Raw genomic sequence first — 14,698 nt, 5'->3', positions numbered from 1 at the left:
GGTTGACTTTGAACGGACTACACAGCGTTATTTTCTGTTGCATTTGCAATCTGTATTACCTACGAAACGGACATAAATATATCGTACGATGAGGCACGGACCAAACAATTAATGTTAAAGCTATATTTCACGGGCCTCCAAACAGTTTATCATACAAAAGTCTATAATAGACCACGTCCGTGGGAAAATACAAGATTGCAACGACTGACTTCGTGATATAGATTATCACTTGAATACTTTTAACCTTATTTTACGAAATAACTCTTGTTTTATAATAAGTTTATATTTCACTGTAATTTTTATACCATGTGTTTTATAATATGATAATTGTCAAGTATCCAGACTTACTACACAATTGCAGTTCACTAGTGTGTAAACATTATGATCGTGTATTTGCCTGATGATGGCTATGAATAGCCGAAACATGTAGCAATGCTAATTTAGTCTTGAACACTGTATTGTTGTTAATAAAGAATTGTCACACACTAAGTCTTCTGCTTCTTCTGGCCACACTGCTGTTCCCCTGGAGCTTCGGAACTCAAGTGAAGTCAATTCCCTTTCCCGTATTCTCTCATATCCTCTCGGCACGGACCACGCACAGAGAAGACATTTCTATTGTCGCGTCAGGCAGACAACACAGAAAGCAAGTCACGTGATAACTGTCTCACCACTCCATTGGCGCGCTGACTGTTGCCCAGCGACGAGCTATAAACATTCGTCCTATTGTTGCGCTATGTAGTCACAGTTAACGAGCGTCGTTAAATAAGCTAAACTCAAATCGACCTGAATTATATCCTTCCGTATATTTTTCATGACTCATACAGTTTTATCACAAAATGTCCCCACTGACTTTCTCGCTTATACGTGTATATTACATCGCGTGTTCTTTTTTTGGGGGCTATGACACTACTACAAAATAATTTTTTTTCTTTCTTCATCATCAGATTCCAGCACCCCTATCATAATAGCAAACCGGATTCTGAATTCGGACAAAACAAGGGGTATAATTATATTTTGATGAATGTGGATCTCTAACTTTTATTGCTTTTATCCTAGTTTATAACAACAGACAATTTCGCTCATATTAATGTACTGTACACTAACTGAAGCGATTTCATAAACTCCGCATGGAATTCTGGGAATCGTGCGGTCATGTTACCCTCAAGGATATCAAATGACAGTAGTTACATGTACCATAGCTTTTTTATTTTTGTACTCTCGTAGAATGAGATATTTCAACCGCTGAGGATTGCTGTCATCAACACTATAATTTATTTCACCACAATCCACTATGACTATATGCGTCTCTCTCAATAATTCTTATATAGAGATGATACCTTCTACAATCTAAACACTCATTCACTGGTATTCTGTTCTTTCTCTTAAACAGAATTAACATATTATGTATGAATAAAGCAATTACATATTTTAATTATGATCTGCATAATGACTGGAATTTAATAGCACGCTCAACAGTTTTCGGAATGACAGCACCCATCTCCCATTAAACCCCTTCAATCAATGGGAGATTGGTGGGAATTTAGCATTAATAATTATGTAATTTGATGTTCTGTTTGTGTGCATAATGTCCATATGTATATGTGTTCCAGTATCATGGTTGTGTCGGCTCTCCTGTGTAAGCTTAATGGTGGGCGAACCTCCTATGCAAGGAAAACCACTGCGCACTTGACAGAGCAAGTGAAATATAAAAAATCTGCTCTGTTAAATTAAGGAATTAGGATTATCTCGGAAGCACTACACTTTGGTATATCGGCTTCCAGACTCCTTGGTTTCGATTTCGGTGGGGAGAGAAACATTTAATTATGGGAACGTTGTGACTTGTACGTAATGTGTAAACCTTGTAGTCTTGAGTACTACAGACTCTTCTGTTTACCGTCTCATTGCTACGTTAAAATGCTTTTGTCATTCTCATACAGTCACAACTTCACCCTCTCAGGCACATTTTATGTCAGAGAGGTGAGAATGAAACAGTGTTTTCTCTATACAGTGCGCGTAAATCCCAGCATTCGTGCAAGTCTGCATACTTTCTTTGTCTTGTTCATTTATTACTGCGCTACGCATGTTACATAGTACAGTTTTCTTTAATTTTGTTAATATCCAACATTTAGAAAAATGTTTCCGAAAGAACTGGTAGATTTTCGTGTTAAATATTTTCTTTCGATCGTGTACCAGATTTTTGTACCATGAACCAGTTTCAGGAACCTTATGAATCTCCCTGATTCATGCTGCATGTCCTACCAGTTTCATCTTCGTTGACTTCGCCACTCCAATAATGTCTGTCACTGGTGATGACTGCAAATTATTAAGCTCCGAATTATGTCATTTTCTTCACCCTCATGTTACTTCCTCTCCCAAGTCTAAGTTTCTCAGAAGTTTATTCTTCAGCGACGTCAGTCTGTCCGTCTTCCCCAGACGGTGAGAGTTGTCCCTTCTTTGAAACTTGCGAACTGTGTCTAGTCAGCCAGTCAATTTCACGCGCTTTATGCAGTCCGTTTGCCTGTTACAGCGGGCGTGCCTAGCATCAGGGACAGCCTTCCTCACCCTGTGCACGTTTACGAGGGCGATGACGCGCTCATCACGTGTGTCGTGCGTGACGTGGGGGACAACACCATCATGTGGAAGAAGGAGGACCGCGAGCGACATAGCCTCCGAGTACTAACCGCCGGGGAGAACCGAGTCACGGCTGACAAGCGTTTCGACGTGCTGCATGACACAGGTAAGTCACCTTCAACGACGCAGTGACGCGTATGGTGTAACTGTCCACTGGAAGAGTAAACAGACAGATTGAAAGACTTGATTACATCGTCAGGCCTCATGGAACTACCTTCTGATTCCATTTGTAGTACCACTGCATGTCATCATGGCCTCAAACAGTGTAACATGCGTTACACGTCCGTGACGTGAGACTCCAGCAGCAACAGGCAGATCTACGCGTAGACTTGTTGGTAGGGCGCTACTGTAAAAGCAATATGCCGTTGTTATGGGCAACTACAGTACTTCAGAGGATGTGAATTACAGTTCTGAAAATTAGTTCGTACAGAGTTGCTCACGGATCATGTGGGAAATTCAATATTTATTTGGCGTCGTTTTTTGTGCTGTAATTTTACTTCGTCAGTGATATCAAGGAACTACCGAGGATAAATACTAAAAGCCACGGTCAGAATATATGGCCGCAGAATCAGAAATACAGGATGCAAATAGTGAGGGGTCACAGGCTTTAAGAGTATATAGCACTCACTTAAATGGGCAAAAAGTCCTACTCAGCATATGTCCGGAAACCACCTGCTGTGATGTCTTCAGTAGATGTTCTGTATGGTTCCGCTGCGTTTCAACACAACTTTCAGCTTTTCGTCACCTAGAGCTGCACACTCTGTTGAGAATTCCTATTTTAACCCAAATCTCATGCCCGTTGCTGCCGTACCTCTAAGTCAGTGATCGGCGCTGAATACACCAAAGTCTGCAGGTGACCCCACAGTCAAAAATCGAGAGCATTAAGGTCAAGCGATCCTTTGAGCCAGTTGACTGATCCTCTGTGTCCTATCCACTGTTCACAGTGTCTAGTTCAGGTGCTGTCTGACAATGCGGAGACAATTAAGTGGTGACCCACCATGCATGGCCCACATGTGTTCTCGTTGGTTAAGAGGCACATATTCCAAGAGTACAGGTATATCATTCACCAAAAAACGATGGTACACTGCATTTGTAAGTCTGTTATGTAGCACAACTGGTCCCGTAGAATTGATTACTTAAGATGTCCACCCAGGAATTGGCTTACCCATAACTAAGCAGACATTGATTTCCGGATATTGACTAAAACTTTTTCTTGTTTTTGTAAATAAGTACTATAACTATTTTCTAACACTCTGTATACCTCGAGAGCTCCGAATGGAAGACAGGGTAACTAACCACTACACCGTGAACGTCCGATGAGAGAAGGTTGGCATTACACGATGGGGCGGTCCTGCACACCTCAACAGCAAAAGCCTTCAGCCACCTACTCACGCTGGTTTCTCGCCGCGAATTTTTCTACCCTGATGATGGAGGTGATACGTTCCTCCGAAATATCGGTTCACACAAGATCTAGACGGCGCCACATACCAGAAGATGACATTCTTCAAATTAATATTGACAGAGAAACTCTGCGTATTTTGCGCAACTTCAGAACGAATGATGGTTATTTCCCGTACTGTATTAATTGGCTGATTGCTGGAGGCGCATTTCATTTCCCGTGATTTGTGAAATGAAGATTTAGATATGCTATTTCCATTATTTAAAATAGTTTCACTCTTCATGTATTAACCAAATCCCTTTAATTCTCCTTTGTAATAATAATTTATTTATGCACGCACTCATCAATTTATAGTCCACATTGTACAGTACATTTGGATTCAGTAACCCCTTTGTAACGAATAATACAGGTTTATGAGTCGATAATATCCACGCATTTATCATTTCTGTCAGAAGTCACAATGGCGATTGTTCATTGTTCAGATACAACGTCATGTCCGTATGAAATCTGAATGTTTAGTCAAACACCAATTGCGCTATTAAAATATCACGCGGTAAGAACTTCCTGATGGTATTGATACAGTTTGTAACAAGTTAGGAAAATTATACATAGCTTAACAATTCTGTCGCGTTGACTTTCTTTTATTTAACTATTTTGGAAACTGTAGGATGTATAGATAAATTATATCGAACATAAAATGTCTCTTTCTTTTTTCTTCTTTTTTTTTTGTAACACTTGTCCAAATCATTTCGCTGATATGTATGCACATATGTGTTCATGTAAAATGTTCGTTATTGTTGTCTGATTTTACCCAAAACTGCATTGGATCACTAATATTTAGTTGAACTCCTCAATGCCGAATTTAATGAAAATTCATTTATGGCTTCACGAAATGTCTCATGCTAGTTGGTGGACAGACAGAGCGAGTTTTGTAGGCATTCCACAGGTATACGCACTCTGCTAAGAATGGGCTCTTTCCTTATCCTTAATAATTATATAATTTATCTGATCTTTATTGTATATGACACGACAGAAATGAATCCATTATATCCAAGACCATCTTTTTCACTGGTCGCGTATTTTAATATCGGAATACAAAACATTTCTTCCTGCTGCTGCTTTATCTCACACACAAAAACTGAGCTCTAAAATAATTCTACGTTTATATACAAATAAAGAATAAAAAGATGATATAGAAAATTGGGGGGATTGAGCCCGCCTTGAAAGGGACTTTTCCGGTAACATTGAGAAATATTCAAAAGCCACCATTGATCTTTTTCCTTTTTGGAAAACAGAGGAAGGCGTTTGGTCTTTGACGAGGTACCTCTAACTACTGACGTAAAAAGCAAGCGAAAGAAAAGGACTACATAAGGAAGAATGGCTAACGATGGTGGATACAATGCAACGGCTCTGCGTCTCATTTTTATACCGTTTCCTATATATATATTTCCTTTCTTAGAACTTTTCTCTTTCATTTTCTGTTTATGGTCATCCAATGAACTCATTCTACTCCCATATCTCCCTTAACTATACCTACATGCTAGCCGTATCATTGATTTCGAACGCATTACCCATACAATGGGTTTGTTCCATCAGCTCAAGTAACCATAAAAGTTCTCGAAATATTTCAAGTATGAAATGGTGATTCGATAAAACCTCAACAGCGATTCAGAAACTTCACAGAAATATGGCTGTGGTTCTCAAGTCCTAAAGGAGGTAAACTTCATCAGCCTCTTTCTAGAACGGAGGATCATAATGATTTTGTATACGGCACGATTTGTGAACGAAATAAATTTTACAAGGGAGACGTCTGAGCCGATGGAAATGTTATTAAAAGTTTGATCTAAAGTTGGAGTGATTCATGGAAACAAGATACGAACTTGTGAAAAGGAATGAAAAAAAAAATGTTTAATGAAACTTGGTCTCTGACATTGAGGGGAGTTTGAAACCTGGTCTCTGACATTAAGGGAGATATGAAACTTGGTTTCTGACATTAAGGGGGGTATGAAACTTTGTCTCTGACACTTTGGGGTGGGGGTATGAAACTTGGTCTCTGACATTGAGGGGAGTTTGAAACCTGGTCTCTGACATTAAGGGAGCTATGAAACTTGGTCTCTGGCATTGAGGGGAGTTTGAAACCTGGTCTCTGACATTAAGGGAGATATAAAACTTGGTTTCTGACATTAAGGGGGTATGAAACTTTGTCTCTGACATTTTGGGGTGGGGGGCATGAAACTTGGTCTCTGACATTGAGGGGAGTTTGAAACCTGGTCTCTGACATTAAGGGAGCTATGAAACTTGGTCTCTGACATTGAGGGGAGTTTGAAACCTGGTCTCAGACATTAAGGTAGGTATGAAACTTGGTCCCTGACATCGAAGGGGGGGAGGGTTGAAGCCTTGTCACAGAATTTGAGGGACGTATGAAACTTGGTGTCTGATACTGAAGGCGAAAATAGCGATAGTGTTCTAGTTATTTCATCAATAAATATTTCCGTCACGATGTAACACAAGATTGTTACAGTCACTTTAATCTTTACTCACAACGTGTTTCGACCGTATACGATCATCATCATGTCTCCTAGTTATGCTAAACAGTTCACTCCACTGCTTGTCTAAATTTTAAAATTAAAATTAAAATTAAAATTGCGATTAAAATTCCATTTAAATAGGGCGCCCTATTAATATTAGTATAAACGGCCTATCTCTCTTTGTGGGACCTACTCGCGTTATCTTCGGCGGCCTGGCTGTGTTTCACGTAGTTCGTTGATGCTGGTGTGTACGTTGATTTCTTTTATACGTATATGTCTCTTTAATTGTAAGTCCATTACCCCACTTGCGCAGTGCGTTGTTGTTTTCTGTTGTGTGCATGCAGCCAGTATAGTTACCATCTGTAACTGGTCGGTATATATATTCACCAATCCAAACTCCGTCTATAGTCACACACATACTACGTACCAATATTTAAATTTCAATGTTCAGAATTAAATTTAATGAAAACCCGTTATGGAAATCATCGCGTTGAACAGAACATGAAGGTAGACATCACACACAGCCCGCGTATAAGGCGTAACCCTCTGTACAGTTGCTTCTGAACCTGAGTCCATGGCGTGCTGGAGCAACCACTCGTAGCCTTGAGGGCCATGTTTATTAGGTCTAGCAGAAGCAATTACGTAGCTACGTATTTTATTTATCCTGTTTGTGACTATCATACCCGCTGTGTCTGCTGAGTAATCACCAACTTACTTTGTTTATTTTTATTTCCAGAATAGTTTTCAGTATTTATGCATTAGGAATTTTGAAATTTGGGAAAATATAATAAGCATGAGAGACTCAAGATTTATACCATGGTCATCATTAAGATTACTGTCTTCTTGAGTGTGACGCCGTGTGATCTGGGTCATCATTACAGACATTTCTTAGGGTCAACTCAGGATATCGGAGCGGCGTGTTCCTCCGAGACGTTAGCAGCGGCCTACCAGAACACACGGAGTCGCAGAAGACTATAATCATTACAAAATCTTATTTTGCAATGTGCTACAGCTTGAAAAGGACATCAGGAGACATAAAGTTGATGAAAAGTCTGTATTCAGTGGAAAATAGGCTGGGAAATGCCGTTGTATATCATTGGTGACGAGAGTGTAAACGCTATTTTTTTTTACAGCTTCTTGGGTTATTTAACGCTGCAATTTATCTGCGTACGTTACTTAGCGCCGAATGGTATGATACGTTGATTATGTGAACTGCAAACAATGGAGACGTAACATATTGTGACATTGAGACTCATTGCTAGGGAACGGCTCGGTAAACACAGACAACAATCGGATAAATTCGTTTCTATGCAACGGGGCTGTAAATACAACAATAGAGGAAGAGGTGTTTTCTATGTGTCCGCCTCGAGTCTATATAAGTAGTACAGAAAATAATTAAATCAGAAGCGCCTTTCTCTCTCTCTCTCTCTCTCTCTCGTCTCAATTCTGAGATAGTAAAATATGGTCGCGAGTCCCAAGGGACTCGGACCCGAGAAAAACTGCGCTGGCAAGGGCCAGCAGCATATACAAAAGACAGACCCGTCCTCTCGTCAGAGAGGGCGCCCCACAGAAACAAGACCGTAACTGTCAAACGGTAATAATTAATATCTGGTCATGAGCCCCAAATGGGGCTCGACACCAAGACTTACTGACTGACTGACCGTCACTCGCAATCTGACTCTGACTCTGACTCAAATCAGAAAGAGAATGAGATTTGAAGGAGTACAGAGGAGTACAACGGAGTAGAGCGGGGTTCAGTCCAGTTGTCACTTGAAAGTCAGCCTGTGTAGAGAAGACTTAGCATGTGTGCTGTAGTTACAGTGAGACTGTTATAAATCCGTTACCAGGATACGACTAATGAAGACTCTGACTCTGACTCAAATCAGAAAGAGAATGAGATTTGAAGGAGTACAGAGGAGTACAACGGAGTAGAGCGGGGTTCAGTCCAGTTGTCACTTGAAAGTCAGCCTGTGTAGAGAAGACTTAGCATGTGTGCTGTAGTTACAGTGAGACTGTTATAAATCCGTTACCAGGATACGACTAATGAAGACTGAGAAGACTTAGCATGTCGTAGTGATTTGTGTAGTGGATAGATTAGCGAGAGTGGTATTATATATTTTGATTACGAGTCACTCTAAATGAAGGTGTTAATAAATCCAATCATCCAATCCAAAACCCCATTATTGTTAGTTACAGGGTCATAAACACATGACAGTATTTAAGAGTGCTGTTACAAAGTCACCCGGAATAACTGAAAGAAAATCACGATAAATGCATTCAAGAAAACATGTATTTTGGATTGAATTTGGATGAAGCTCATTCAGGAGTGAAATCACATGTTACCGCTAGAGTTTCTCAGAAGAACTTTTAATATGTCGTATGGTGTCTCTTTAGAAAGCGACCCGTGCTATGATAACCGACCCAAGTAAAAGGAAAATGTGCTGCATATAATTAAAGTAATTTCCGTGATCGTCACACGCCAGAGTCGGGGAATCCTCAAACATTTCGGATTCTTTAGAGAGAACCGATTACTACATATTGAATGAGTAGCTAGAAATTTAATTGGATTAGCGTATAAAATATGAAGCAATCGCTTAAACTACTTAGTTAGGTTGTTAAGGGGCCGAATGTCTCTGAGAATTAACTGGCTCTTTACCCTCCTCATTTAATCTGCTCTAACCCGCAACCCCCTCCCCCCCCCGATTAATACCAGCAATAATAGGGAAGGAAATACCCTCTCTCCCCCACAACCTCTAGAAGTGTCTCTAACGGATGCGCCATTACGCTTAACAAGATGAATATGGCTCATCGCCTCTCCATCGGGTCAGCCGTTCAATTTCCTTGGAGATTCTAAACGACCACAGACTGTGTAACAACTTGGGAAATTCGTCTGGAAAAGCAGGTTGAATATTATTACTGTTAATTAAAAAAGAAAATAATTGCCAAGATTTACATCACATTTTCAAGTATTCTTGTATTAACAGGCCTAATATATGCTCCATGATTATAAACCAACGAAAACAGATGTAATTAATGGGCGAAGAAATACGTAAAGAGAAACTTCATGTAGATTGAACCAAGGATTATGAGACGAGCCGAACACGTAGCATATAAAAGTTAGGCAAGAAATTGTAGACTTTTAGTGATGATGAAAACTGAAAAGTATACCACACATGGAAGACCTATATATAGATAAATGGATAATTTTAACCCTTAGAAGCCTTAACCCCATTTAAATAATATTAAAAACTCGATTCATACCTCATAGAAAACACATTACATCTCCGTTACAAAGACCGGAAGGTTAATAGTATTCGGAAAAGTTTTGGCTGTGTGCGAGTATCATATGTAACACATAAACACATTGTGTGGACAGAATGCAGAGTTTCTCTATGTTAAAGCCCGTGGCACATTTAATAACCAATGCGCTTTAAGGGGTTAAATTAAATATTGAGAAAGTAATGGCTATTAATATTTTGACTGGATTTAACTGGCTCAGATTACGTTCCAGTGTCGGGTTCTGTGAATACGATTATGAACCTGCGGGCTCCTTAAAAACAGGGAATTTCTTGAACATCTGAGTCACTTGGCAGCTTCTCGAGAAGGTCTCACCTGCATGGACTCGGTTCTATGGTTTCAAAATCCAACATCAAAATTAAATCGCCCTTGATAGTCTCTTTCCAAAAACAGAGATACCATATATGCGACCAGAAGACGAGGAAAAAGACGTAAGAAGATGCTGGATGACCTTGGGGACAGAAGAGGATATTTTTATTTGAAGGAGAAAGCTCTAGATCGCATTAAGTGGAGGAATTGTTTTGGAAGAGACTGTGGACCTGTTGTCTGACAGATTACTCATGAATGAATGAATGAATGAATAGTGTACATCGTGCAGCTAGTATTCCTCCCACCTCACAAAATCACTTAGTGATCGTGGTAGTGTTTTGGGGGTTGTATATTGAGCCCCCCTCGTTGGGGGCTGAGGGGGTTTGAGTATGTCAAGAACCCTGAGAGCTATACCAGCGGTAGCGTAGCTACTGGCAGGGCCTCCCTTCCTGGACAGGTCAAAGTGTAGGCATCAGACGAAGAGAGACACCAAAAACCAAAAACTGATGCCGGAAGCAGCGTCATCAGCAGCGACTTGAAGCACAGAGCAAATGATGCTCGAGATGGTTCAAGTTCGTATAGCAACAGGCGTGACCAGAGTGGTTTGAACGGCTGTTGTACTGCGATGTGGAAAGCAAATGGAAAAACTACCACATTATCACTTTTCCTGGATAGTCTCTTTCCAAAAACAGAAGATCGCATTAAGTGGAGAAACTGTTTTGGAAGAGACTGTGGACCTGTCGTCTGACAGATTACTGATGGATGAATGAATGAATATTGAGCGTGGGGGCTCTGTGGTGTGATGTACTTAAGAAAACTGGTCAGTATGTAAGTAATGTTATAATCAGATAAGTGTAGTACCTATTCAATCAGCACGACATATGTTTACAAAAAAAATATTTTACTATTGAGCCACATATTTTACATGTAAAACACCACTTCAGGCGTAAATACTAACTACAGGCGCAAGTATAAATGTACATTAACAATATATTACTTCCAACATTAACTCCCACAATACGAAATGAAAACTTTTCCAAATGTGTCCAGTTGGAAAATACCTGACGCTTTCAATAACGTATACTCGTAAAGTTACAGAAATAAAACAAAAATAGTTGTAATAGTTACGTTTGTAGCTGAGTCATACGCCCATTTCATTTAGTTGTAGTTTATACGTGTATAACTACTCAGTATCTCAAGGAATGTAGCGTTGAATGTTTGAATGGCAGTGAATAATGAAGTGAAGAGGGTTAAAAAGGAAGCGGTCGTGTTTGATTTAAATTACTATCCCTGTATTTAGATGAAGGACAGAGGAAAATCACGAAAGATCTCAGTATAGTCAATGTCGCGGCCGAGATTTGAACCAGGCACCTGAATTCTAGTCAGTAGCCAACTTACTCCTTGTCATCTCCGCGCCATAGCTCAAGCGGTTAGTCGCTGGCTTCCCACCGTGGAGGCCCGGGTTCGATCCCATGTCTGGTCAAGTGGGATTTATGGTGGACAAAGTGGCGCTGTGACGGGTTTTCTCTGAGTACTTCGGTTTCCCCTGCCAATCCTCATTCCACCAATTGCTCCATTATCATAATCGCCCGGGTCAGGCTACAATAGGCCAATCAGTGGCCGCCGTGCTGAGTGGACCCTGTTGGATTCCACCCCCCACTAAGCGAATTCCTGTATTTAGATGAAGGACAGAGGAAAATCACGAAAGGTCTCAGTACAGTCAATGTCGCGGCCGAGATTTGAACGAGATACCTCCAGAATACTAGTCAGGAGTCAACTTACTCCTTGTCACCAGACACAGGGTCTTCCAGTGGCCTTCTGGGGGAGTTTCGTTGGTGGAAATGTACGTGTACATTTCAAGTAATGAAGTATCGAACTTTCCTATGCATTTTATATTACAACAGAAACCTCTACAAAGAAGAGATATTGGAATGTTGGTCTCGTGAGCAGGGACATCTGATTAAAGCAAAAGGTTACAGTAGGGCTGCTGTTCATCTACGGGACAATGACACGACAGTGAGAATAAAAGAAGACAACCGGCTCTTTTCCATCATGCTCTGTAACTTCTGTTCAATAAGCCTACTCTAGAAAGCTATCAGAAAGAACTGGATATTCACCATCTTTTGTTTTGCAACAAAGCTTTATGTTTGTTCTTATTGTTTTTGCGTTTTCTGTGTCTTGTATTGTGATTTTGTCAATATCTATGTATTTCTGTCCATTATCGGTTTGTTTCTGTACGTACGTACAAATAATAATTGCTTTTCTTCATCATAATCAAACATTTTCTCAAATTGTAACAAAGTGTTCTCTTATTGTTGGATATAAAATTATGGATTTTAGGCACTTCTTTAAAAAAATTTTAATCGATTTAATTTATATATGGTTCCGAGTTCAAGAATGGTGGAGCTATACCTCCACTCCCCCATGTCTTCATGAGAGTGATTAATTAAGCACAGGGACAACCTTAGCTTTACCTTTACGGTAAAATATATATATATATCAAAACGCATATTCGTCTTGCATATTCTACCCGTTATAAAAGGGCATAATTTATTTATTTGGGTTTTATTTAATTACCCTTTTAGTAGCCGAGACCGTGTAGCGTCCAGTGAAAGGGTGATTAGTGAATGATGAATTGAAAAATGATGTGTAGTGAATGACGAATTGGAAATTATGTGTAAGAATGATGAATTGGGAATGATGTGTAGTGAGTGATGATTTTGGAAGTGATGTGGAATAAAATGTAATGGTCGATTTGAAGATATTATACGGAATTTTCTTGGAGGGTCTGAGGAAATCCACGAAAGACTCAGAATATTCGTTGTCTCCATAAAAATTTGAACCATGTACCTTCTTAATACGAGTCAAAAGCGTTAGCAATAAGCCAACTTATTCAGTGAAAGGATATGAATTAATCCTATCCAATTACAGCTGAATATGAAATATTTATTTCTTCATTAATCAGTATCTATGTATGAACAGTGGTTATAAATATAGGCTACTACCAGTTTCCGTTATTCCCTGAATTACTAAGCGTGTATATGATGTTTATCGCGTGATCATGGATATTTAACCCACATATATCTCTTCTGAGCAGTCTCATTAGCCACTGTAGATTATTAAATTTGTCAATTTGTAATTTTAATCCAATCTTTTGAGCCTTGATAATCTTGTTATGAATTTAAATCTATCCGGATTTTGTCATATGAAGAGAACCTAACTGAACGGTAGCTGGTCGCCCTGTCAATCGAGTTGACAGTTAAGCTAGAAGCTCCAACGAGGTTTCGCATAATATTGCTCACCTCGGGGCTGTTCATGTATTGTGCCTCACAGCTGCAGTCAGCTGTTATTGATACTGCATGAAGCCCAACACACGAAATTGCGTCGATAGTGTGATGGCTTGTAAATTATTGGTTTACCCCTCTCTACACACATTTGAGTTCCTGAAAAAGGTTGTCTAATTCGAAAAGGCATAAATACAATACTTTCTTCATCAGACATGGATTTAACGGCTTTCTCTTTTGTATTGTTACACAGTCATTAAAAATCTTTCAGACCGATAGTCCATACTATCTAACTTCATGGAGCTGAGCCCCTCTTGAGAAGCCGCCACTTGTGCAGCTACTCAAGAACTACCCAGCATTTTATGGAATCGAAAGTTTCATTACCGGGTTCAAAAATCCCTCCATTGGTCCCTATTCTGAGCCAGATAAATCAAACCATACCACCGCATTCTTTCTCTATAAGATCCATTTTAATAATATCGACCCACCTACGTCTTTGTGTCCTTATTGGTTCCTTTCCTTCTGGCTTTCCCACAAATATCCTATATGCATTCCTCTTCTCCCCATTCGTGCTACATGCCCTGCCCACCTCATCCTCCTTGACTTGATCATTCTAATTATACTTGGAGAAGAGCACAAGTTATGAAGCTCCTCATTATGCAGTTTTCTTGAACCTCCTGTGACTTCATCTCTCTTCGGTCCAAATATTCTCCTCAACATCCTGTTCTCAAACACCCTCAGTCTATGTTCCTCCCTTAATGTCAGAGGCCAAGTTTCACACCCATACAGAACCACAGGCAAAGTTATAGTTTTGTATATTATAATCTTTATGTTTTTGGAGAGCAGAAGAGAAGACAAAAGGTTCTGCACTGAATGGTAGCAAGCATTACCCAAGTTTAGTCTCTTAATTTCCTCTTGAATCAGGTTTTGATTTGTTATCGTCGTTCCCAAATATCCGAACTGTGCCACATATTCGAGATCTGTCATAGGCCATACTTGATGTTTAATTAGTAATTACTGGGCCAGTTGGTGTTGCTGTCACGCTGTAGGTTTGTATTCAGCATGTGCTCGGTTCGAATACCGACGGTGGTGCAGACTGTTCCATCTGAGGTTATTCGTTGTTTTTTGAGTTCCTTCAGGGAAACCTCAATATGGTACCTGGCTCAGGCTCTCACCACTGTGTACCGAATGCTTTCAAATTAGTAAGTCACAAACATCCTGCCAGTCGGCGCTGTGTAGTCTAGGTATGG

At 39.9% G+C, this 14,698-nt stretch overlaps 1 protein-coding gene across 4 annotated transcripts in view; it reads left to right on the top strand.

The window, feature by feature from the left end:
* LOC111869011 (Ig-like and fibronectin type-III domain-containing protein 1) overlaps nt 1–14,698 on the top strand; it is a 631,957-nt gene that overhangs the window by 578,255 nt on the left and 39,004 nt on the right. For all 4 annotated transcript variants that reach the window (XM_023860183.2, XM_023860182.2, XM_023860181.2 and 1 more), the window contains one exon: nt 2,528–2,737. In XM_023860183.2, coding sequence (XP_023715951.1) covers nt 2,528–2,737 — 210 coding nt within the window. The remainder of the gene's footprint in view (nt 1–2,527; nt 2,738–14,698) is intronic.

This window comes from Cryptotermes secundus, unplaced genomic scaffold (assembly GCF_002891405.2).
Source record: "Cryptotermes secundus unplaced genomic scaffold, Csec_1.0 scaffold70, whole genome shotgun sequence".
NCBI lineage: Eukaryota > Metazoa > Arthropoda > Insecta > Blattodea > Kalotermitidae > Cryptotermes > Cryptotermes secundus.
The sequence above is the reverse complement of the archived record's forward strand: the minus strand, read 5'-3'. Positions and strand labels throughout refer to the sequence as shown.